At 38.6% G+C, this 26,261-nt stretch overlaps 1 protein-coding gene and 1 long non-coding RNA gene across 9 annotated transcripts in view; one reads left to right on the forward strand and one right to left on the reverse strand.

The window, feature by feature from the left end:
• LOC127059140 (uncharacterized) overlaps positions 1-5,493 on the reverse strand; it is a 31,990-nt gene extending 26,497 nt beyond the window's left edge. For 2 of the 4 annotated variants that reach the window (XR_007776616.1, XR_007776615.1), the window contains exons 1-3: positions 5,323-5,493; positions 5,046-5,194; positions 510-632 (exon numbers count right to left, since the gene is read on the reverse strand). This is a non-coding gene — a long non-coding RNA (uncharacterized LOC127059140). The remainder of the gene's footprint in view (positions 1-509; positions 633-5,045; positions 5,195-5,322) is intronic. The other 2 variants (XR_007776617.1, XR_007776614.1) reach the window with 1 other exon arrangement.
• A 2,264-nt stretch (positions 5,494-7,757) lies between these two features.
• ZNF800 (zinc finger protein 800) lies at positions 7,758-24,387 on the forward strand. Of its 5 annotated transcripts, none has more exons than XM_050970067.1 (6): positions 7,758-7,886; positions 8,421-8,531; positions 11,243-11,338; positions 14,553-14,696; positions 17,072-18,809; positions 20,204-24,387. In XM_050970067.1, exons 2-6 carry the CDS (start codon positions 8,471-8,473, stop codon positions 20,211-20,213), a joined length of 2,049 nt encoding a protein of 682 aa, XP_050826024.1. In that variant the 5' UTR covers positions 7,758-7,886; positions 8,421-8,470; the 3' UTR covers positions 20,214-24,387. The 5 variants fall into 5 exon arrangements, with proteins under 5 accessions (XP_050826024.1, XP_050826025.1, XP_050826023.1 ...); XM_050970068.1 differs by having other exon boundaries at positions 8,424-8,531; XM_050970066.1 differs by having other exon boundaries at positions 7,771-8,095.
• The last annotated feature ends 1,874 nt before the right edge of the window (positions 24,388-26,261 follow it).

The raw sequence follows: 26,261 nt of genomic DNA on the forward strand, positions 1-26,261 counted from the left end.
TCTCAGTGTTACAACATTCCCACAAACTGAGTAGAGCCAGGCAGAGTGTAGAAACCCAATCAATCTCCCACTGAGGGCAGAGCAGCCCCACAATTCTTTTACGTGGATTTCCTCTGCCTCAGACAATGTAGACTAGCTCATCAGCTGCCTATCACCAGTTTTATCTAGGCCATGAAACTTTCATTTTTCTTTCAGTTCATTCTGTGATTTATCCTCTATAGTCCTTTATATGAAACAGTAATCTTATGCTGATTGGGTTAATTGTACATTGCATTGTTCTTTATACTTTTGATAGTATTATTTCTGGAATTCAGCTGTTTTGTTTTGTTTTGTTTTGTTTCCATGGCTTGTCCTCAGACATCCTGAAATGCTTGCATATGTTCCTTGATGTTGAGTAATGTCTTGCAAGTTTGCTGCTGGAATCATAATACCTCAAAATTTGAAAGGTTCCTATTGCCCTGCAATACAGGACTTGATTTACATACAGACACATATATAAAAGAACTTACCAAAATAGTTGCTTCCTTTTGAATAGAAATGCTCTTATTTCTGGATTTTCTAAGCACTTTTGCTCTGATTAGACCCGGGATCTAGATCTATACGTTTATGCTTCCTTGCTTTTAATACAAAACCTAAGAAAATGGTCAAAAAGGAGATAATCTCATTGCAAGCCATAGAACTCCAGGAAACCTGGCTTAATGAATTCTACTGCCTGTTCTTTCTTTCTTGACTTCCTACTTCTTCTCCTCTTTTCTGCTATGCTTCTTGCTCTCAGTCTTGCTTGCATTAGTTTTAAGCTGCTGCACCTTACTGCATCCTTTCATTCTGAATCTTTCTGGGGCCTTCCTTCTCCCCTCTTCTCATGAATCTCATTCTCCCTTTCCTTGTCTAAGCCTCCTTCCAGATATATTTCTCTCACTTTCTTTCACTCACCTCTCTCACTCTACTGCTTCCCATCCCTCCCCATGCTATATCCACACAGCTGTGTGTGGACATACACCCACATATGTACAAACAGAGAAACAGAAGTCCTTGTTCACTTTTCTGCAGGACTTTCCCCTCACCCACACATTTTGAGGAACATGGTCCTTTATATTTTCCTCTGAAAGACTTGGAAATCCTTACACCTTGTCTTTACACCCTCCTCTTCTGTCTTCAACAGTCTAGATCCTTTGCCACCTCCTACATAAGAAAGAGACAGCTGGAAACGCTTTATTTTAAACTTCACTAGATTCATAATTAGGAATAGGTTTTAAATACATTATTTGGTAGAGATCATGATCACCTTGTGAATCAGCACTCTAGACCAGGTCTGCATTTGGCCTCAATTTGCTTATCCAGATGCATTATCCTCCATTTCCTAGTGCACATCACAAAGCCTTAGAATATATATGCCTCAATTCAATGATTTCTGAAAGCATGAAGCTCATTTTGTTGCATATCTGTATGTGTTTTATATTAATCAGATTAATCAGGGATGAGAACATGAATTAAATTAAATTTATGTTCACTCTACAGGAAGAGTGTACAGGAAAAAAATCACTGGACTGGAAGAAAACTGAATGCGGTAAGAAGATGCAAATTCATTATATAATACTGTAAGCAAGTCCTTCATTTTTCCTAGTATCTTCTACTAGATTATTTCTTTTGTTAAGTAAACTACCTGTCCTGTGAGAAGCATACTTTTTTTTTTAACCCATCCAGGCAGGTAAGCAAAAAGATAATTTTTACACAGAATAATGCCTTTCTTAAGGAAAGGTAAGCAAGATAAATTATTTTAAAGTGGCAAGTCATGCAGTACTTGTTAGTGATCTGTGAGGAGAAGAATACTTGAACTTCTTGGCTAGTTGGATTTGACTTCCCAACAGCACAATTATCCAAGTCCCACAAAAAACACCCAAACCTTATCATCAGTTCATTTAGACCTTTTCTTCTCTGTCTCTTGTTGGACTGGGTTACTGACTGCACTGATCTGATGATGCAGCATGTCTTCTTGGGGCATTAAAATGGTCACTTCTTGTCACCTCAATTATTTTCAGCTGCACAGACTTTTTCTCAAACAGAGGATTTGCTCAGTATGCTCTCTAACTCTCCTGCCAGAGCCCACGGTCAGAAGGTGCAGCACTGAAATGGGTAGGCTGGATTCCATCCCCCAAGCAGCCCTGCTGATGACTGAACACCAGCTCATTCTTTCCACAGAACTGCTGTAATCACAAGCTGAATACTTTTAGGCCAGAATTTTTTTCCTGCCTCTGTGTGAAGCTGTGTCACTGTGCAACCAGGAATCAAAGCTGAAGGGTGTAAAGGGAAAACAACAGAATAGGTTGAATCCATGATCAAATGATGACAAGAACCTCCAGGGGAGAGTTGCAATGCAAATTGTTCCCCTTGCTAAACTTTGTAGTCATGCACCAGAAAGCACAGAAGGGAATTAGACCTCATGAGAAGTCTAATTAATTATGAGTTTTAATAACTTTGTAAATAAATGAATTATGGGTATGACAATCCACATAGCAGGGTTTTTTCTATCCCAAAAGGGTAATGAAGCTTTATGTTAATTGGGGAACAGAGCATGAAAATGCAGCTCCTTGTTAGATTGGAATACACATTGACTAAGATTCAGAATTATTCTAGCCCAGGGATTTTCTGTAAGATACTGTCAAGGCTAAGGTATAAGAATAGTGTAAACATTGCAATTATGCAAATGTAGACTTGATGCAAATATAACTGAATTTAATTTTAAGATTTCACCAAAAACATGAGGCATGTAAGTATGCACAGTTTAAATACTGCAAGCAAATTGCATTGGATTATAAAATCATATCATGATAACCAGCTCATATAATTTTATTTGTAGTACATAGAAAACTTATAATGTACTTTTTTTGAGGTGACTGATACAGAAAAAGCAACATAGAATTGTCTGAGTGATCTCACCTTTATCTGAAAGTTAACGTGCTCTAAAGACTAGTTTATTCATTTCCCATTAATACATCTTTGGATAGATATAAACAAACAACATTGGGAATCGTAACCAGAACTCAATATTGTCTTTCCCTTCCTCAAGTTAAGCTCACTCTCTAATAGAATCAGGCTGTCTTTGTTAATTATCTCTACAGTCCCCCATCTCTTGAATTCCTGATTTAACTGTGCCTTGTGCTTGCGTCCTACTACTCAACTTGTAGTATAGGATTTTGAAATCAAGGTATTCTACTTCCTTGGCTACTGTTCTACCCATCTGGCCATCCTGCTCAGAGACTCTAACACAGGAGTCTTAATGTGCCCAAATCATAGAATATGCTGAGTTGGAAGGGACCCATCAGGTCGATTGAGTCTGAATCCTGTCTCTGCATAGGACACCCCAAGAATCACACCATCTGCATGAGAGTGTTGGCCAAACACTTCCTGAACTGTCAGTCTTGGTGTTGTGACCACTCCCCAAGGGAGCCTGTTCCAGTGTCTGACCACCCTCTTGGTGAAAAACTTTCCTGATATCCAACCGAAATCTCCTCCAACTCAGCTTCATGCCATTCTCCCAAGACCTGTTCACTTCTTACACGAGTCAAGAGATCAGTGTCTGTCTGTCCCTCCACTTCCCCTCATGAGGTTGTTGAAGACCACAATGAGGACTCCCCTCAGTCTCCTCCAGGGTGAACAGACCAAGAAATCTCAGCAGCTCCTCATCTGGATTCCCTCTCAGAACCTTCACCATCCTTGTGGCCCCCTTTGGATACTTTCTGATAACTCAGCATATTTTTTGAAATGTAGTGCCCAAAACTGCCCCCAGCACTAGAGGCAAGGCTGCCCCAGCTCAGAGCAGAGCAGGACAATCCCCTGCCTTGCCTGGCTGGCCATGCTGCGCCTGATCCACCCCAGGACAGGGCTGGCCCTCCTGGCTGCCAGGGCACTGCTGACTCATCCAGCTTGCACTGACCAGGACCCCTGGCCCCTTTCTGTGGTGCTGCTTTCCAGCCTCTTGTTCCCCAGCCCATACACACAACCAGAGTTGCCCTGTCTCAAGTGCAGATTGTGCTTATTAAACTTCATACAGTTGGTGATTATCCATCTTTTTAATTCCTTGAGGTCTCTCTGCCCTTGCAGGAGTCTGAATTTCTCTCAGGCTTCTATGTTTAATTTGTTACAACTTTTAATACTTAGTTTGTTTAATATGGAGTTTCTGAATATACAATTTTCATGAGATGCTTTCAGCAAGGACATTACATTAAGACACATCAAACGAGTAAATAGACTAAGAGTGATATATTAAGGAATGCTGGAATATCTGTATTTGCAGTGAAACAGTGTATGACTATGATTTGTGATACTTCTTGATTAGCACATATTACACATGAGATCCTTCAAGGTTAATGCAACTTTACCTTCACCTCTGCAAAAATGAACTCTGTTCAGTGCAGCATCACAGTATTAATTCACTCCAACTTATAATTATTTTCTCCTAGGAAAAATGACTGTGAAGCCAGGTGCTTCATCCAAAATGCATCCCAAATACAGAAAAAATGTTAGTGGTCATAGCATAAGAGGAAAAGTTCAGTAATCAAATCTTACAGCTCTTAGATGTATAAACAGATGACAAGGCATCTCAGCAGGTGTTACTGCCAGCCCTTTGGCAAGACAAAACCTCTGAGTAGATACTAAACCTAGTATCACAACTGTTTGAGACAAAATTTCAATATCCTCTACCAGAAATATACCTCCCTTGCTAGAATACTTATATTTCGAAAGCACAGTCCAGTAACTAATAAAAATTGTTCTGAATTTTGCATTTTTCAAAGCCATATTCACAATCCAGAAACAATTAAAAAACAATTTGATCATCAAGTTGTAACAGGACTTAGTTCAAAACTTCTCACCAGCTCCACATCATCTACGAGACAATGAGTAAATAAAGATGCTGCTTCAAAATCTGCTGGTTATGTTGAGAACATTGCCCAGAGAATAAAAGCTAAACTCAACCCCACTTCCCTAATAATATATTTTATGCCTAGAATTTACATGAAATACATCAAAAATATCTTCATCCTTACCTTTGTTATATGCAAATGCATCCTGTTCATTTTACGTTGTATCTGGTTTCACTGGGAATTTCCATATTTCCTGGATACAAGCTAATTATGGATTGTATGAAGAATTATGTATTGTTCTAAAAATCTTTTTCATGTTCATTGAATCTTTTCTATACAAGACAAAAAGAAAGTTATTATAAATTTCAATTACTTCATATTTTTTCATGTTCATATTTTACAGAGGAATATTATATTTTTCAAAGTCAGGCAACATCATATGCTTGTTCTTTTTACACACAATGAAATTCAAATTGGATCCAAGTTCCAGTTTAACCTCTTGGGTGAACAACAGCAGCACTGTATTGTGAAGTGAGCTGTACTGGAATCTTTCCTACCCTGATCTAAATTTCTCTTATTCAGTGGTTGGCCCCTGGCTGAAAGGACTCCACCCTGCAAGCACCCTCCTGAAGGCACCTTCTGCTCGGTCAGATGGAACTGCCTGATTTGTGCCGGCAGCTTTTATCAGTCCCAGAGACGCCTTGCACGTGTCTGGCTGACTGGTCAAAATTTGGGTGTGGTTGTTTGCTCATGTTACTAATTAGTTACTTTGTAAACCACCTGAGGAGTTAAACAGCAATATACAGATTATGGTCTTCCACCCACAATGAGGTCACAAGGTCAGCTAAATTACAAAGACTTACACGTTCATGCAACAGTGACCACTTAAGGTCTTCCTTAAGTTATGAACACAAAGTTCACACAAAGTAATGGAACACAAAATTTATGAAAATGTGTTTAAGATAGAAGAAGATTTCAGTTGCTGTTTGGCCATCTTGCAAAAATATGCACTTCCACCTCCCAAAAAATACAGCAATAGAGAACCTGACCTTAGTTGGAATTTCTAAAATTGGAGAGGGGGAAGGCAAAAAGGCACATTTTGTATAACCCATGTCATGGTCTTTTATGATGAAATGAGTGGCTGAAACCAGGGAGTGTCTGACATACTGGAGGACAAGGTTGCTCTGTGAGGACACCTTGAACAAGCCGAAGAACATCCTAAGAGGACAAAGCCTTGCACCTAGGGCAAAACCCCCCAAGCATTGGTATAGGCTGAGGACTCACTAAAGAGACAGCAGGCCTGCAGAAAGAACCTGTGGGTCCCAGCTAAACAGTGAAATGAGGATCAACATTGCAACTTTGAGGTAATTAAGAGTTACCACTATACTGTGCCCCATCAACAGCACAGTGGGGGAAGGGAGATGATTATTCCCTGCGTGCCTTTTGTGAAGCCACATCTGCAACACTGTGTCCAGTTTGGGATCCTAAGAACGCAAGAAATACTTAGACGTTTAATACTTCTCAGGCAAGTACAAGTCAGTAGGCTGTTGTGCAGAACTAGAGCTGACAGCTGTGTTCATTGCACTTGGTTACCCATGAGCTTTATAGTTTTATCCAAGTGCTCTCTACATAGGCTGAACATGGCTGGCAGAGATTATGCCTCTTCCACTGTGTGTCTAAAACACAGCAGAGCTCAGGATGTAGCTAAACTCAAGGTGAGAGCATCTCTGGACATACACAATGACCTGTGTTTGGTTGTCTTACACAAAGGTTTCAACTGAGTCCTGCTGTACCTCAGAGTTAAGATGCTATTTGGCACTCAGCTGTTGGAACTGTTCTCTGACACTTAAGGGGCTTCCAGTTCATTAACCAAAATCCAAATGCAACTGATGGAGTTTGAATTTGGTCTCATGCTGCTTTGGAAAAAGACTTATTGATTAAATCAATATCCATATTTTAAAAGAAGACATTGTTGTGTACAAGCTGATGGCCACAGATGGTAAGGTCTCTCCACGTCTGATTTGGAAAAAGTGTGAGACATCTTACTGTTGCACAGACTGTAATGTGACTTGGAACTTCATCTCAAACCATCAGTCCTATCTCCATTAAGTGATGCTATCACAAGCCAAACCTTCACAGACTGTTTTTGTGTTAGTACCATCACTATGCATTTTTTTCCTGGGATGATGTGCTTATTCCTGATATTACCTTACAGATTTTTCTTCAACGGCAAAAGTTGTTCCTTAAGCGTATGAAGACTGAATCTCACCCTTTCCTTTGGCAAAAACCAAGTATCACCTATTTAACAACCCGAGGTGCCTACAGAAGCGCACTAAGAGAGCACAGGACTAAGCAGGACTCTGTGGAAACGTGTAGGGAGACAGCGGCTGCCCTGCCACTCACTGCGCTGCACCGACGTCCTGTAGCCGGTATTTGGCATAGGCATCACACAATTCTCTTTAAGAACACATTTTCCTCCAAGTCTTCAAAACATTAACCTACGCTTTTCCTTGGTAGCTCTACTAGAACCGGTGGTTTGCTTCGTTTATTTTTTACACTGTAATGGCGCAGACCAGGCTGAAGGGGGGCAGAAATGCCAGCTCCAGGGATGTTGGCTGCTCCCACGTGCGTCCGGGCACCGGTGCCCTAGGGCAGAACTGCGCAGCACGGGCGTGCGCGGCGGTCAGCGCGGGCCTTTCTCCCCGCCGGGACAAAGACGGCGCCGGTTCCCGCCGCGCACTCCGCCCGGCGGGTCGGTCCCGTGGCAGGCGCTGCGCCTCAGCCCGCCCGGGGCTCCTCCCGCGTGCGGTACAGCCCGGCGGGACGGGCCAGCCCCGCCGCCCGACACCTGTGCCGCCAGGCCGGGCAGCGGCGCCTGCGCACTGGGCGGGCTCTCGCCGCCAGGACCGCAGTCACTTCCTGCCCCCGTGCCCATCCGGCTCCGGGGTCAGCGGCCGCCGCTCTGGCGGGACAGGGGCGAATAAAGTTTAATTCGGGCAGGGGAAAGCCGCCCGTCCTCTCCAGGTAGGGCCGGCCCGCGGCACTCGCCCGTCGCGCCCGCCCCGTCCCGGCGTCGGCGCCCGCTGTTACCTGCGGCCGCGCGCCCCTCCCTCCCTCCCGCCCGGCCGCGCGTGGCGGGCGCGCTGCTGCCCCGGGCTGTCGGTAACGCGGATTTCCCCACGGGACCCCAGGGACGCCGTCCCACCGGCGGGGCTGCGGGACGAGGCTGCGAGGTGGGGATGGAACGCGGCGGGGCCGCCACGGAGGGGGCGCGGGGCCGTGCGGCCGGGCCGGGCTCGGCGGGGAGGGCGGCGGCCTGGGGCTGTCCCGGCCGGCCGAGGCGCAGGTGGCGGCGGGGCGGGAGCGGGGCCGTGCTCGCCGCGGCCGTTGCAGAGGGCGTCGTGAGACCTGCCGAAAACAATGGGACTTTCTCCTGTGCCAGGGGTGCCGCTGCCTCCGGCCTGCCCGGCCATGCTGCCGTAGGAAGTGGGTGTGCGGGGACGGCGCGCTCCTGAGCCGCTTGTGCTTCGGCGGTCACTGCTAATTTGCTTATTTTAGCAGAAAAGAGCTGCTGGATGTAGAAGGAAAGTAGGTCGTGCGCACAGAAAATGCCTCTAAGGGACAAGTGTTGTCAGACTGACCACCATCACCATGGATGCTGTGAACCAGGTATAGTGGTGTGTGATCCTTCGGCTGTTTTGCATGTCTCCTTCATTAAAAGCTTGCAGAAACTGTTGTGAGGATGCAATTGTATATCACGAGTGTCAGCTCAAGGCATGAATTTTGTTTGAAATGGTTTGTTGTTTTGGTTTTTTTTTTTGTTTTGTATCCTTGAACTGTCACCTTAAAATCATTTCAGGAAGAGAATATTTTAGTTCCTGCTTGTGGGATAATCCTCAGACCACCACATGGGTGTTGTATGAAGTGAGCAGAGGAAGGCAAGAGCTTGTATAAAACAGCTCCTCGTTTTGTTTCCAAAAAGTGCTGTGTTCCCAGTTTTTTTTTGGTAAAATGGTGTTTCTGGCAATCAGTTGCATTTGTTGTTTATATTTTTACTCTGTCTTCTCTGGTAAACTCTGGTGAAATTGAAAATCGTAGTCTCAGAGGAGAAAAACCTCACCTAGAACAGCTCTTTACATTCCATGCCTGAGTGATGTGAAAGATGCCATCAGTGGAAACTGTAATGAATATTCTGAAGGTTCAGCGAACCTGTTAGATGCTTTTGAAATTATTCTGCATATTGTTATAATTAGTATTTTTAAAGACAATTTTGTTTCTTTTTGCCTTGTTGGGGCATTTATTTGGATGCTTTCACTTACGTTTTTGAAAGAAAGGTGCTAGTTGGATGCTTTCACTTCTGTTTTGAGAAGAAAGGCATCAGTTTGGGGAATTAACAGATGAAAATGTGAGCACAGTGACTTAGATTATGCCCCTTTAGTGAAATGTGAGAGTAGATATTGTTCAATTAGTAGAAACATTACTTTGTGTTGATGATGAAATGGTTTTGAGTTGTTCTAATGCTTTAAAAAGACAAAAATATTTTTCTTTCAGCCAGACAAATTAACAGTGCTGTGTTAGGTCTGCTTCACCTGTGTTATTCCTGTTGCTGTCAGTTGGTGTTGTTCATGCATATTAGGGGCTATATACAAACCAAATTTTGAAGTGTAGGGATTAGGTTAGTAGAATACAATACGCCATTGTGTTAGAGATCCCCAAATGATTAGCTGATTCGTCATGGTTGTTATGTGTTTGTATTTATAATATTATATTATGGTACCAGGATAGTTGGGTGGAATGTTCATTCTGTTGTCCTTTTTTACAGTGCTTTGTTTTCTGATGTTCTTTTCAGCTAGAATTTATATATAGAATTAATTTATAACCTTATTTATATTTATTCTATATATAAATTCAGCTAGAATTTATATATAGAATTTATTTATAACCTTCTAGCTCAGTGTTCCAGTCATAATTTGTTAAGTCTTTTTGCACTTATTATCTCTAAATAGTTTCATACTATGCCTCACCTCGCCTTTATTAAAAATAAATTTCTTAGAGATCTTAGTGCTACATTTAGAAATGAAAACCTTACAATGGGGTTAAAATCAACCCAAATGGTTAAGGTGGGAGACAGTTTATGAAATGTCAGGATGGCTGTTTAGTCAATAAGAAATAAAAAATAAGATCTAACTAATGATTTTGCAAACACATGCTTCAAGAAATGTTCTTATTCTTGTAAATTTGGGTTCCCTCTGGGCAAAGCTTAATTGCCATATCTATATACAGCAATGGAGTGCTGTTAATTTTCATGTACCTAAATACTGCATATTGGAATTGCTAAAAATTTTGATCAATATATGTTTTAGTTTCAATAGGTTTTGGAAAGAATATGTGTCGGTGATGGAGAGAGACGGGGAAGACTAATTCAGTGATCAGAACCCAATATTATTGTGGGATACAAATGCTTCTATACTATTTCAGGGAGACTAGTAATGTGTACTACAATGATTAGGTTAAAATCACATACACAAACTTATGCATATAACAACATCTCTTGCTTGAAGAGTTTAATGAGATTTTCTTCTTCTGGTAAACCCGTTTGATTTAATCTTCTTGCAATCTAGGTCTAATTTTCAAAGTTCCATTTGTTTTTGCCAAGGCATTTTGTTGTCAAATCTTTTATATTAACCAGGTCCAAAGTCCATCATCTGTCTTGCGTCCCCCAACATTCCACCATTTATGATATGGAAAGAAACATCAGAAATAAAGTAGTTCCCCAGCAGTTTATTTGAGCCTGAAGAGTTTATTGAATATAGCTTTTGTGGTTAAAAATACTGTGATAGGTTTTTTTGGTATATGCTGTGTAGCTATGCTTGTGCTTTTTTTTCTGGTCATTGCTACTTTAAATTTGGTTTCAGTGTTTAGATGCATACTGGCAACATTGAAGTCATGTAGTGTGCTGGGAAGTATTTGGTAATGCTGGTAATGCAGTATTTGGTAATTCTCTTTTGTACTACTCTAATGGTTTTAACAATGGGAGTCAAGTAGGTTGTTCTGGGGAATTACTTTAATTGATGAACATTTCTAGTGAGTTAATGTTGTTTTATATATTTATATGTTTCTATGTTTTTTTACATGTAGCTTTGAATACAGACAGAAAAAGTGATCAAAATGACAGCAAACTGTCAGAAGGTATCATAGCTGGGAAATTCACTGTTGATTGTTTTTTAATGCAATATAAGTGAAAATTTTAGAGTAAGGCTACTTTTACTGTGGTCCTGGCTGTTCTTTTTAGCTAGTTTACTGTATGTATAGAAGATTCCTAGATTACAAAAACTACCTGAGTGTTTTCTAAAGGCTTATTATCCTTCTATATATTTCAGTGCATCTGTTGGAACCTGGTGATCCTCCATTATTGCAGCAGCCTCTGCAAACATCAAAATCTGGTATTCAACAAATCATTGAGTGTTTTCGATCAGGTAGGAAACCATGCCTGACCCTTAAGAAGTTCATTACCTTGTTAAAAGAGTTATGTTTATTCAGTGTATTAAAATAACCAGCACCTGACTTTGTCCATATCTGCAAAATATTTGTAGATTTTTGGAATTAGGTATTCCTTTCAATAAGGGTTTTCATAGAAAGTAATGAAGATACAGATCTTGCAGTATAGTTATCCTTCAAAAACCTTAAAAATTAAGTTTGTTGTTCTGCCTTGCATCATTTCTGCTGCTATTATTAATGAGTTTATCATAAAACTCCTGAGGTGAAGAAAAAGCTTATTCTTGAACATCTTAAATTGCTTCATCATATTACTTTTAAGGTGTTCCTTGATTGATTTTGGGAGTTGCAATACATAGCAATGAACAGCTAAGCATTTGGGGAGTCGTGCTAGGGAAGATTCAGTGTTTTCAAGCTGCTTCTACACTTCTGATGGCAAACCAAAACATTTTACTTTCACAACTTCTTTAGTGCTACTATCCACGTGTTTCTAGATTTTTTTCCTGTAGATCTTTTAATCATGTGAATTGTGTCATGTATAAAAACACTGCTGCTGTGCAATGAGATGCATGTCAGGTCTGAGTCTTGTAAATGGACACAGTATGTAAATTGTCCACTAGTATTTCAATAACTTAATACAAAACCAGGATGTGTGATTATTCATTAGTAACCTTTTTTAGTTTGCTTGAGGCCTCAGAGATGCATGACAGGATTCTTTTGCTTGAAGCAGATTAATGGAATATCTACTGGTAGTAGCACAAACTAGTTGTTGGTACTTTGTCTCTGAGCTGCTTCCAGATCGTCCTTGCTGGAGGTGTTAAATTGATAGTTTATTTTGATATCATCAGTCAGCTGCGTCAGGGAGGTTGGACAGAAAGCAAGAGGACTTAGACAAAGATTTTACTGGCTGGTTTTGAACAAGCGACAATTCATTATGGAAAGAGATTATTTGATTCTTGTGGTAAAGGAATAGTAATTTATGACAGAGTATTGCATGTAACTGTTAAAGTAATTTTATAAAAAGCTTCTGTCATTCAAAGCATTAAGAATAAAAAGTGAATTTGAACTTTTTTTTCTAAAAAAGAAACTGCTTGCAAAAGTAATAAATTTTGGAATTTCTGATAGAGATATTTATGATCGGTGTTCTCTACTGATTTATTGTGACTTAGATGTTATTCTTGCATCAACATTTACACATATTAACAGAATTCAACAAGGTATCACCTGCATTATCATCACAATATACAATTAGATGTAGCTACAAAATAGAGAAGATTTCATAAGTTAATTTTTTTTTGCTGTTTCGAGAAGTTTCTGAATGTCTGCAGTTTATTTCAAAAGGACCAATAATTTTTCTTTACTCTCATCTGTGAAAAGTTTCACAGATGCATAAGGATGATCTGAAGCCAGAATGACTACCATGTCATATGGTATGATCTCTAATGTGTCATAAATCCTTTAATTTCATCCAGTAATTCTTAAATTTAGTAATTTTTATTGGAAAAAACTTTCAGTCCTGAACAGGGACTGAATATAACAGGGGAGAGAATGAGGAACCTGTATCTCCCTTGACTGGGTAGTGATGGAGAATTATTTTTTGAGAATGAGGCTTGTGCCTAGAGCATGCATGAGCAGCATGGAATTTTATCTACATGGAGCATCTTCAGTTTTGTTCAGCTGGGTTTTATTTATATGCAGAAATTTAAATGTAGGTGAGATCAGAGTAAACAACTTGCTTTTGGGAGGAACTCTGTACAGTTTTTATTTGTTGCTATATCTAAATATAGTAGTAAATATAGTTTGGTAGTCTCTTTGTAAAAATGCAGGTCAAATGAGGGTGAAGTTAGTAACACACAAAGAAAGAGCAGAGAATATGGCTTGGGAAGGCATAGGAGGGGACAGAAACTGTGGTAGCCTCAGATGGTCAAGTTTGGATACCATTTTTAAGGAACTGTTGAAGAAGACACTGTGCTTTGCTGAAACTCAGATTTAGAAAGCTTTGTAGTACTCCTGTTGCACCAAGAAATAAGTTTTCTTGGTAAGGCCCATTTGTATTGAAGAACTATAGCCTATTATGAAATTTTTAATGTTTGAAAGATTTTAATTTAGAAAATAGTTCTGCAGTGTGTTTGATCTATGAAAGGATTTCTTAAAAGAATTGTTATGAGATGACAGAACACTTGACCTTGTAGTTCAGCTTGCAGAATGTCTTGCCACTGCTGTTTCATAGATGTTTGGAATTATTTATTGATGGTCTAGGTCATTATATTTTTCCTTGTTTGATTAGTTTTGAATAACTAAATTCTAAGAAAAATCAAGACAGGTAGAATAGCTGAATTTGGTTAGTTAGTGTTCCTTTCTAATTTGGAGTGGGTAAGCATCATTTAATAATCTGTGGCTAATTTTAGGCCTTACATTCATAATTTTCATGAGATGAGAAATGGAGGACTAAGTTTGAAGAGTAAAAAAATGGCAGGAGCTGGAATACTTCAACAATGCTAGATCTAACTATCTTTGTATACAATGAGTGATAGTCTGTAAAGCTGGCATATTTTATCACACTCTCTATGTTTTAATACAGGTCTTTCAGATTTAAGTTGTATGTATTTTCCTTCCTTCAGGCTGAAAATATGCCTGCGTTTCTACTATCTCGCCTAACTGTCATCATCTTGGACTTGGGTTAGATATCTAAGTGTAGTAACATTTCTTGACCTGTTAGTTATTCTCTTTGGTCTATTCAATCCTTTAGTTTTTTGCCTTCCCAGGTGCCATTTCTATGTGAAATAGCTGTATGTGTCTTGTTTTCTTAGCACTGTAGGATAATCCTAACCAAAAAATACTACAGACTTCTTTAAATGCTCTAGGTGCTTCATTCCTATTGGACAATTGTATTGCAACAACCAAATACCATATAAGAACTCTTTCCTAATATTAGATGTTAGTTTTTATTGTAAATCATTGCACTTTCTCTGTAAACTGTAATGTGTGTAATCCTTGAGGGATTTTTTTTCATCTCAGTCTTGTCTTCATAGTGAAATTTGGAGCATGTATCATAAACTTTCAGTACAAATGAAGTAGCACCAGCAAAAGATAAAATGCTGTTGTAATTATTCAATGTTTCCAGTTTCATGGGATGATGTGAATTAAGAAATTAACAGAAAGCCTTCCATAAGTGTAATATTTATTTTATTACAGGAACGAAACAACTTAAACATATCTTGTTAAGAGATGTGGACACCATTTTTGAGTGTAAATTGTGCCGGAGTCTCTTCAGAGGATTACCAAATTTAATTACTCATAAAAAGTTTTATTGTCCTCCAAGTCTTCAAATGGATGATAGTAAGTTTTATTAATTTAAATGTTTAATAAAGCTTTGTGAAGTTGAAAAAATTATCTCTTATTACCATTTACAAAACATATCTGAAACAAAATGCAAAAAACGAGGTGGATCTAAATTTCTGTAGTAATGTTTGTAGATCACTTTTATTTTATTGAAGGAGCTACAGCAATGACTTTATATGAATTAACAACCAAGAGCCATGCCAAGATATGCCAATATCATAATTAGATAGCTAGTTTATACATCTAGTCTTTTAATTGTCACCCTTAACAGTTTTTATTCCTTCTTCCTCTTTTTCTTTCCCATCTGTCCTTTACTGTGAAAGATACCAAAGGTATGTCAAAGGACTGGGAAGCTAATCTCACAGAAGACAGTGACTCTTAACAGGGTGTTTCAGTTTTAGGCCATCATAGCTCTGATGGATTTCAGCTGGTCCTGTGAAGTGACCTGAGTCAATATCCTTAATATTCTCCTGTACCGAGAGAATACAGTGCTTATGTCATGGACGCAGTCTTTTAGTTTTAGTCAGTATGAAACACAGACTACAAGTTTACCCTTTTATTTAAGGATCTTGAATAATGCTGTCTCTTTTCCCCTGCTTCACTTCATTGTATGCTGCTTTAACATATCCCTGTGATCATGCCTAGCCCAACATCTTTGTTGTGGAAAAGAAGCTTTATATTAAAAGAAGTTACTTAAATGATGAGGAAAAAGTTAAGAACTATTTTTTTTATGAAAAAAAGAAATTTATTACTCATGCCAGTGATGACTTTTTGTTAATCTGAGTAAAGTTGATTAATTTGGAAATGACTCAGCATTTAAAAGTGTTTGTAAAGCTAGTTATCTTGATCTCTTCACTAGATCAATATAGGTACAATGAGGAATTTTCTTTCCTGATTAATGCCTTCCTGCCTCAGTATTTCAAAAATTAGAAACAGAGATATACTTTGATGATTCTTTTCGCACATGGTGTCAGCTGAAAGGAGAAGGTGAAAAGGCTGGTACTGTCACCTTCCTTAAATGAGCTTGCTTGGCCAGTTAGAGAGTCACAGAGCTTCTCTGTGACAAGGGGTGACTTGTAGCTTCTAAGCAAGGTTAAAAGTGCATGTGATAGTTTCTAAGAAAAGTAAGGTTACCCTGAGGAAAGACTTCATATCCAGCTCCTGGCATTCTAGCCTTCATTTAACTTTCTGATTAACTTTCATATGTTAATATGAAATAACATGCAACTAACATACAAATAAAATAACTTCCACTGTTCACTATGAGAGGTGCAAATAAAAGGAATAATGCTGCACACTCTGAACAAAACTGTATAAATACTTGTGCTTTATATAAAATTGAGTATAGTTATTGAACTAAGTGAGAGTTTTTTCAAAAAATAAAAGAGAGTGAACAAGAGGCAGGAATCAAAGTTCAGCACACCATGGTAAAAAATCCATGCACTCACTATAGTCATGAAGTAGTCTTAAAAGGTGCTATAAAATAGGAAAGACTTTTAACTCTTGGTAAAAGCTATATAGATAGGCTCATTTAAAACTGACTGTAAAAGCTGCTAAAAATTCAGCGTTAAAAAATGGGTTTGGAGCTACAAAATGCCTATTTTTTGTACTGGCACTTTGCATGTATTTCTGGGTGTGTGGAAGGAACAACTCTGACTGCGGGTTTTTAATTAGCTGTTACCAGGACTCACATCTTTAAAATTATCCACAGTAATTTGAACTGTGTCATATCAGTGCCTTACCTTTTTGCTGTAGGACCCCAGCTTCCTAGTTGTGCCATTGCAGATGCTTTGAGTGTCACACTGGGAACTAGAGCACTGAACTAATTTGGCATTTAAAGGGAGAATATCACTGAGACCTGTGAAATATTATCTACTTATATCTTCATGCAATGCTCAGGTCACACAGATGTTTCATCCTTTGGTAAAGATTCGCAGAGGTTCAGAATTCACAGAGAAGGGCTTATTTCCAGAATTAGGTTCCTTTATTATGAGTGCCTGTATCCCACAGTAGGAAAATCGGTTTTTAATGATACTTCAGGCTTAGTTGCACACCTGCAGAACAAGCTCAGTCGAATGATGTTATTCTTCCAATTGATACAGTTTTTTAAAGACCAGCTTAATTCCAGTCATACAAATTTTTAGTTCAGGTGGTTTTCACATTAGCACACCAGGAGGGTTATTTCCGATGCTGGCTTTTAATAAAAAGGCAACTTGCATTGATTACTCAAAGCCTTTGAGTGTTCAGAGAGTACAAAAGAGGATTTGTGGAAATTTGTAGACTTAATTCACGTAGTGGTTAAAAGCTACTTTGAAATTTAAATATTTGGAAATTACCAAATCATTAAAAAATACCTTTTCCTCTTTTCACAGACCTCCCAGATACAAAAGATAAGCAGAGTCAAGCCATAAATGACCTTCTTGAAGCAATCTATCCAAGGGTAGATAAGCAAGAATATATAATTACATTGGAACCTATAGAAACGAATCAAAATGCTGTATTTCAATATGTGTCCAGGACTGATAGCCCAGATGAGAACACAGAAAGTAGCCATACCCCTGATCAAGCTCCAGTACAGATCCAGGAACCCAGCACTGAGCAACCCAAGACTGTTTCAGCTCCAGCCCCAGTCCCAGCTGGGGATACTGTAGAATTACCTCCTGCTGATCCTGTCACAAACAAGAACACTCCTGAAGAACAGCCTCCAGCGGTAAATCCTGACTTGGACTCTCTGGATAATTCTGATTATGGCCACCAGTTGATTTGTTGCCTCTGTAGGAAGGAATTTCATTCAAGACGCAGTGTACGGCGGCACATTCGAAAAGTACACAAAAAAAAGATGGAAGAACTAAAGAAGTATATAGAAACAAAAAAGAAGGCAAACCAGTGCTCTGCAAGAGGACGAAATAAGAATGTTCTTGTCACGTTAGGTAGAAGTTGTCCTGTGTGTTATAAATCATTTGCCACAAAAGCCAATGTAAGGAGGCATTTTGATGAAGTTCATAGAGGATTAAGAAGGGATTCCATTACTCCTGATATAGCTACAAAGCCTGGGCAACCTTTGTTCTTGGATACTGTTTCTGCTAAAAAATCTCTTAAGACCAGAAAACAAAAGTCGTCTTCAAAGGCTGAATACAATTTAAGTGCGTGCAAATGCCTTCTGTGCAAGAGGAAATATAGTTCACAGATAATGCTGAAAAGGCATATGCAAATTGTTCACAAGATAAGTCTCTCTGGAAAGACCTCTAAAAGAGAGAAAGGACCCAACAATACCACCAATGGCACAGAAATGCAAGTTGAACCAGCAGATTCTGTAGAACCTTCACCCCCTTCCATTGTGCTTTCTCCCCAGAATGAATTAAAGGGAACAAATCATTCAAATGAGAAAAAGAACACACCGTCAGCACAGAAGAATAAGGTTAAACAGGACCCTGAAAACCCTAAATCAACCTCTAAATCAACCTGCAAATCAACCACTAAATCAACCCCTAAATCAACCAATGCATCTGCTGCAGGTGGCCAGCAAAAAGCCAGGAAGCCAAAACTTTCAGCTGGCTTTGACTTCAAGCAGCTTTACTGTAAACTCTGTAAGCGCCAATTTACGTCTAAACAGAATTTAACAAAGCACATTGAACTACACACAGATGGAAATAATATTTATGTTAAATACTACAGGTGTCCACTGTGCTCTTATGAAACGCGTCGCAAGCGGGACGTGATCCGACACATAACTGTGGTTCACAAAAAGTCACCGCGCTACCTTGGGAAAATAACGGCAAGTTTAGAAATAAGAGCAATAAAGAAGCCAATTGATCTTGTTCTAAATAAGGTGACAAAAAGAGGCTCTCAGAAGGATGAAACAAAACAGATTGGTTCAAAACAGGATGTCACCTCTAATTCTCCCAATAAAAAGTATGAAGGAGCTGATGTTGGCATTGAAGTGAAAGTAACAAAAAACTTTTCTCTGCACCGATGCAATAAATGTGGGAAAGCATTTGCCAGAAAAGCTTTTCTAGAACATCATAAGAAAACCCACAAAGCAAACGTATCTCATTCACCTGAAGAAAGTAAAACCAAAGGCAGAAGTACAAGATCTAAAGCTGTTGTCTGGTGAGGAAAAAGAAAAAGTGTTTTCTATTTTTAAAAAAAAAAACAAAAACAAAAACCCATCAATACCACTGCGTTTCTTTCCCTGTTGTTGATTTATTGCTGAAAACATATTTTCCCATATGTTTTATGGTTTAGTGGTTTAAATGCAAAAGTAGATGTCAAATTTGTTTCTCTTTTTTTTTAGCATTTTGGAAAAGAGTTAAAAATCTAAATTTTTCATTGTAGAAAGATGGAATGTAGATTAAACTGTACTAAGTCAACTCTTTAAACTGTCTTAAGGCATCTGCTGTAATAAAGCTAATATAAGTGCATTTTTAAAATAGTAATTTTTTTAAATTAACGGTAATTTTCTTTGGTTTGAATAACTTAACTCAATTAACTTTGCTGTGACCACTTGAAGAAGTACTAAAAGTACTAAAGTAAAAGCTGATAAGAGAAAAAATCTCTATGAACTTACTGGAATTAGCATTTGTGAATTTAAATTTTTATTTTGATATGTATTGCCAGCACACTGTCAACAAAAGTGCATAGAACACGTTTTTTTAATGTGATTTGGTTGCTTAGTTGCTTTGATTTAAACTCATTATGGGTTAAGTGTCTGCAAATACCTTTGAAGTCATCAAATTTAGAATTCCATTCTTCTAATGCTTATTTATATAAGCCCAGGTTTGGAGACTTATGGTCATTTAGATTTTTAAATTCTTCAAATCTTGTCAAAGTTTTTGCTTTAAGCATCAATATGTATTGAAGTTTGCCATAGAATTTTCTGAACTCTTGCTTATGTGGTGCTCTCGGAATTTTTTACGCTTGGAGGGGTTGTATTTGTAGCTACTCAGTTTTCCATAGGCCTTGCCATGGCCTACATTTAGAGGACCTTTTAAAAAAGAAAATATTTGTGTGCAGTCACTTTGTATTTCAAACTGACCAATTGGTGGCTGAAGGTTGGGGATTGTACAAAAGTATGATGAAGAGAGACTGTAGTGATAATTTTAGGAGTTATAAACATCCCTATAAAGAATCATCTTTCTAGCATATTTGACAAAAAGAAAGCAAAGTATATGTGCCTTGTTCTGTGTTTCACCACTGAAATGCTGTTTGCTGGGAGGTGATTTGCATATGAGTTCAGCTTTCACAGTGAGAAACCACCTAGTTATATTAAATTGTGATGTGGTGCTTTCATGACTTTCTAATAAATCCTGACCAAATTAGGCAGAACTTCAAAAATGAACTGAGTTGAACCCTGAATTGTGCTGAATTCTAGAGGGGGAGTGACTCCTGCATTTTGAATAAGAATAAAAAATTTAACCTTGTAAATTATTTATCTTGTGTAGTTTAAAAGAGAATTATATGGGTGATCTCAAAATATTAATTTATTCCCATTTCTCTTCAGATAGGTTCGAGTGATGTTCGGAAAGTTTGAAGTTCATTTGAATGAAAAAAGACTTCAGTTTGTTTGTGGAACTGCTAATTCTTGCTAATGGTACTATAAGGAGGAAATACTTTCATAAGCTGTTTTTTTTTTCCTTACAATATTAACCATTCTGACTGCTTGTAGGACAGTACCACTTCCCAAAACACTGAAGCAGTTGAAGTAAAATCCACATGGTTCTAAATTAACAGTTATCTCTAGGTAGTTGTAGTTTAACCCAGTATAGAATAAACTTCCTGAAATTGAAAAAGAGTATACCAGAGACAAGTTATTGAGCAGCAGCTTTGAAAGAAGGTGGATTTTCCTCATTTAGAAAATCTTCAGAAAACTCATGCATACTGGTCCTCCCTGGCAGTGCTAATTGATGGACAGCTCAAACTTTCATGTGATAGCCTACTTTGGCAAATGTTATATTATATACTGTTTTAAATTTATTACAAATGAATGTATAAGAGCAAACAATGTAGTGTTTATTGGCTGAATTCTACTAATTTTTAGATTTTGCCATAAATTCAGTTTGTTCATGTTGAGTAATTTCCCAGTTCAAGGACATTCTGAATTTCACTGTGCTGAAGTTTCTTCAAAGACCTCCACTTTGTTTCCATATGTGGTTCACAGGAAAATTTTGTAAACATCTAGAAAGTTTACAAGAATATCCACATTCCTCTATTCTTTAATTTTTAAAAAAATTATACACAAGCACTTTAATGATAGTTGCAGTTTATTTTTTCAGTTTATTTTTGAAAGATCAACACACTAATGTTAATATGAAGGTAGTGAATATTTGCTGATGTATTATAGACAATCTGTGCACAACCACTTATAATGTTAGCTTATTTCATAAAATATTAATAAAAAGGGAGGATAGTTTGGGAGAAACTCAAAATACATTTTCTCTCAAAATCATAAATGACCACTATGCGTAACACTTGACTTTGTGTAATTGGAAAATGTTTAGATACCCTTTTTTAACCTTTTAATCAAGATTGTAGTAAAACAGTTGCATGCCTACCATTATGAAGTTCTTGGCAGGTTTCATGCAATCATGGGTTTTGTTTCGGGTTTTTTGTTGTTGTTTGGGTTTTTGTTTGTTTTTTGTTGTTTATCTTTTAGAAAATATTTTGTTTAGTGATTTGTGTCAAATTGCCACAATTTGAAAGGTATTGTACATCAGAAGAAATACCGTGTTTTTTATATCGGTTCACTCCCTTACTTAGGGAGGTGCCTCGTGTTCATATATACTTTTTTTGTATAAAATATATCTAAATGTTGATCACAAGATCAGGAGTAAAAATGCTTTTATGGATAGAGAACTATTTGGCCCTGTTAGTGCATTGCACTAAAAATACTGTGAATGGGAACTAAGATTGTAGCTTTGCTCAAAATGTTCTATATTGAATGTACATGCTTTTTTTTTTGGATAAATGTACTGTATTTGATGGAAAATAAAGCAGACTGGAAATGATTTTTAAGTGGGCATAAACAAAAAGATGTTGTGTTTGTAAACTTGGGATATCTGTCACTGCACAGTCGGAAATTACATTGTTTGCATTTTGTAAAGTTTTTTTTTGTTGATCATTGAAGCTAGTTCTTTGTAATATTCTGTTGTAATAAATGGGTCTTTTTTAATTAAAAATTTGGCACTTGTGGAGTGAACACTTCACACTGGTTTGTCAACCCTTGCTGTATTTTTGGCAAACACTGCTTATCTTGGCCTTTTGTTCCTTGTAAAGGAATCTCTGAGGAACTCTTGTTGTTACCCTTTTAGAAGAAAATACTGAAGAAGACAGGCTATGATAATACTGGTATTTTTTGTTTAGATGTTTTCCTGCCTTTTCAGTCTAAGGTGACTTGGATGTACCTGGTCTGTGTTCTCAGCACAAGCCTCTAGCTAGCTGGTTCAGCTCTCTTGGCTGAGCTGGATTTGCTCTTTCACAATACTTATATGCTTTGAGCCTGACAGTCATCTCCTTTATTAGGGGCAGAACAGTCTGCTTTGATGATCTTCCACAGCTGTTGATGTTATCTGAAAGAGCTGAGTGGGCTCAGTGGCAGAGCAGAAACCAAAAAGTGCAGTCCAAGGTTTGCAGCAGATCTTATGTGTACATGTGCTTACATTTTTTTCATTCTGTTGCTCAGATGTTTTCTTCTTCAGGATGTTGTGGTTTTATAGTTCTCAGCTTGTGACTTTCTGCAGCAAACAAAGGGACTTTTTGAAGTTGCTGTCTTGTGGCAAGGCAGGTGGGGTGAATCTTAGACTGAAATGGATGTGTAAATTGTGATCAGCTTCCTTCACAACATCTAACATACATCTAAATTTCAACTGCTGCTCTCTGAAGAAACAACTGCCTAAGAATGAACAAGCCTGAAATGGACGCATCATCCTTTAAGTGTGTAAAGCTGCATTTTCCATGAAAAATATATTCATGATACTGACAGATAAGGAGATCAATAATTTGTCTCAGGTATAAAAGTGGTAATGGTTTTCCAAATTCAGTGAGAGATTTCTCTGCATGTTGTCAGACTGGTAGTACATTAGGTGGTGCCTGGGTTGACAAGGCTTAGGATCGGGTGTCTGTGCTGTTTCAGAGTGCTTCCCATTAGTATAAAGGAGGAAAACAAGGGGCATGACTGTTGACCTGCTCAGAACTGAACAGATTGTGACTCTGGTCTCTTATTAAATCATAAATACTGCCATTTGCTTCCTCAAGGATCACTTGCCTAATTTGTTCACATATGCATTGTAAAAATGGTGTTTGACACTGAAAAGACTGAAGGGACTGTTTTCTTAAGTGTCAGTAATGTCTTGAGGCTTGGGCTGGTCATTGTTTTTTGCAGTACAATAACATGCAAACACCTCATAAATTGTACTTCATCTGGCATTTGCTATTCTGAGTTACTGTTTAATTATCATTATTTCATGATTTTACCTCCAGAATTTGCTTTTCTGCTATTCAAGGTGCTACTGGTGATATTCCACATAGAAGAGTTATTTCAGCAAGCAAGTTATTTCAGCTGTCTTTCAGTTTACAGTTACCTTACTGGGTGCAGTGGTAGGATGTTTGCTGTCCTTGTTTTCTCTCTGTAAATGTTAAGGCAATACCTGATCACAGCAATGCAGAGTCAGGTACTTGGTTATGTTTTGACTGTGACTTTCAGAAAGAAATTTAGTCTGGAGAAACGTACTGAGAAGTGTGAAAGATGCCTTTGAAACGGAGTGCCTGCACAGCTGTGGACTGACCCACAATGATTGGAAATGGCCAGCAAACTATTAGCATTCTTGGCTTCAAAACAAGACTGGTAACAGTCTAAGATACTTCTGCCTCTTGAAAAGCATAAAAAAAATTGGTTTTTGTATCTTAGAGCTCATTTTTTCATCTTAGTAGATTGTTTGCCTACACCAGTATAAGGCAAGGCAATATAACCCAAAAGTAGTAGAATTCCTAATACATTTTTAAACATATTTTGAGGGATAAGGCTTAATATTAGGTTCTATTAAATTTAGGTTCTATTAAATAAGGAAAGGATAAAACTATGTCACTTTGATAGGTACATTAGCACAGCTACAAGACAATTATCTTATTCTTTCATATAAAGTCTCTTCCCTTGTGGAAGGTGCTTGCTGTCATTTTTATGTTTCCATTACTCACCTGTGTAGTTCCCAGTTCAATTTTTATTATGTTACTGTTTGGTTGTGGTTGAATTTTCCTGAATTATCTATGTGCTTATCATGTTAGCTTCTTTAAACTCCTAATTTTGGAAGTAGTAAAATTTCTTTTATTTGTTTCTGTTTTGAAAGCTGCCTTAAAACTGCTTGGTATTTGAGAATGTTGGGTCAGTGGTTTTTTTTTTTTTTTTTCCTGGAGGATGAGGTGATCCAAACACCACTGATTTAGGTGTTCAGATTTTGGTTATGGAGTCTTCTAGAGGGTGATTTTGAAAAAGACAAGAAGAGATCCAGGCAGGAACAATGTGGACCCTCTTATACTTTAAGCCTTTAAAATAGATTAGAGAAATAACTGCCAGAAGTAATATTTCTCTCCCTGCACTAGGCACCTGATAAATGGCTCAAGAACTTCAGGCCCTGTCCAGCTCCATTTTCTCACTATTTCTGTGTTCCTGAATTAGAAATGAAATGTTTATTTTTCTCTTGTGTTGTGGTTTGTGTTTGTTGGTTTTTTTATTTTTTTATTCTTTTTCATTTGCAGTTTGGTGCTCTTGGATTTTCTCCTTAGTTATCAAACTGTTGTTTGGAGAGGTTGAAGGTAACGTGTAACTAAATTCAAATCATTACCAAATCCTGGTTTCTCTGCTCCGAAGGGGCTTGCTGCCTTTGGAGCTACACTTTCTAACTTTGGAACAAAAAATATTGATTCAATAAATAAAATTGATAGAGTAACAAGGTAACTATGACAAGACTCATTGAAAGCACTTGAGGCTACTGCTTTTATTTTGAACTGCCTTTTACTAGGTGCATGTGAGAGGAACAGGGTAATTGCTACAGCATTCACTGCCTTAAAAACCAATTCTTGTCTTTGTCTTGGTATGACGAGTGAAAGGCTTTGGGCCAGTGTTTGGTGTGTGGACAGGAGAGGCAGTAGGGATATAGTTATTATTAGGCTGTGACTATGCGCTGCCATAATGCCACATCCTCTTCCCTGGACCAGGGAGACTTTGGAAGAGCAGTCAGAAGACCCTTAGCCTGGAAGAAATCTCATTTTTGGAATGGTGGATGCAAGAAAGAAAATCTTTCTATGGGAGCAGCACAGGGTTGGTGAGGAATAAAGCTTTTCAGCTTTACATGGGCTTTTGAGGAAAGGAGCCTGAATAGCGGTGGGGAGTCAGTGCCAAGGAAGCCCAGCAATACCTGGAGCACACCTCGGTCCTTCTCTGGGATGGAAAGGGTGAGGTGGGCAGTCACCTCACCCTTTGGGAGAATGGAATGCAAATCGGTGATTCCAGCTTGTCCGGTAGCTGTTTCCTTTCCAAAGGCCTTTCGGGCGCTCCTTTGCGGGCCCGCCCACGCCGCCGAGGCTCGGAGCGCGGCGCGGAGCTGCCGCCAGGGGGCAGCAGGCAGCGCGGGGAGCGGCCCGGGGCCGAGCCCGCGTCCCGCACCGCCTCCGCTGTGAGCGCAGCATCCGACTGGGAGCTGGCTGCGCAAAGAGCCAGGACTGGTTACTGTGGGAAGGCTGGCCTTGGGCCTGATACAGCAACGAGGCTCTAAGGTGATATCTGTAAGCAGTTCATAGGTTGTGACATTTGAAATTCTTGGATGATGTTTGTAAGGATGAAGAATTAAGGTTTGCTTGATTGCGCTTGCTCTTTGTCCCCAAGGCTGTGGAATAGCTGGGGGCAATGCATTGTAGAGGGGCTAGGTGTTATCTACCAAGGTGCTCTCTCAAAATTAGCTGCACAACTCGTGCAGCTCAATAGCACTTCAGGTCCTTTTTTTTTTGTTTAGTCCCTTACTGATCACCAAGAGAGGATTTGTACTTTTCTCATGTCTTTCACCTCCTCTAAGCTTCATTTAACTTACCTTTATATTTAAAATGTGAAATACTGAACACAAGATTACCTCCACCTTTTAAAATGCAGAAGCTTTATCTTGGGAATGGTGGACGATATCTCATAAATAGAAATTTCTACACTGTTATGTTATTTAGCATCTATTAACATGTTGTTTTCAGACCTCAAATCCTATTCTATTCCCAGACTTACTGTTTGGAAAGGAGAAACATGGGTCATGTCATAGATACCATCTCTTTTATACTTTTGGAAGGATGACCACCTAATTTCAAGTTAACACACTTTCTGCCAAAAGAAAGAGAATAATATTAATTGAAAAGCAGTTAGTATTTTTTTCTAAATGAGCATTTGTGTGGTTTGGTTTTGGTGTGTTATTTTGTCTTGAGGTGGTTGTTGTTATTGTCACTTGTTTGTTTGTTTTTTCTTCTTCAAAATGGAAAATATTTCAGTATCTCATATTCTGAGTAGTAACTGCAGGGAATACAATACTGTATTGG

The sequence above is a fragment of the Serinus canaria genome, chromosome 1A (genome assembly GCF_022539315.1).
Source record: "Serinus canaria isolate serCan28SL12 chromosome 1A, serCan2020, whole genome shotgun sequence".
Taxonomy (NCBI): domain Eukaryota; kingdom Metazoa; phylum Chordata; class Aves; order Passeriformes; family Fringillidae; genus Serinus; species Serinus canaria.

What these genes read in the sequence shown, in the direction of transcription:
- ZNF800 (XM_050970067.1), top strand. Translation starts at nt 8,471, where the DNA reads ATGCCTCTAAGGGACAAGTGTTGTCAGACTGACCACCATCACCATGGA. An exon ending in CATTGAGTGTTTTCGATCAG is followed by an intron (nt 11,339 to 14,552) that starts GTAGGAAACCAT and finishes ATTTTATTACAG; the next exon opens with GAACGAAACAACTTAAACAT. An exon ending in AAGTCTTCAAATGGATGATA is followed by an intron (nt 14,697 to 17,071) that starts GTAAGTTTTATT and finishes CTCTTTTCACAG; the next exon opens with ACCTCCCAGATACAAAAGAT.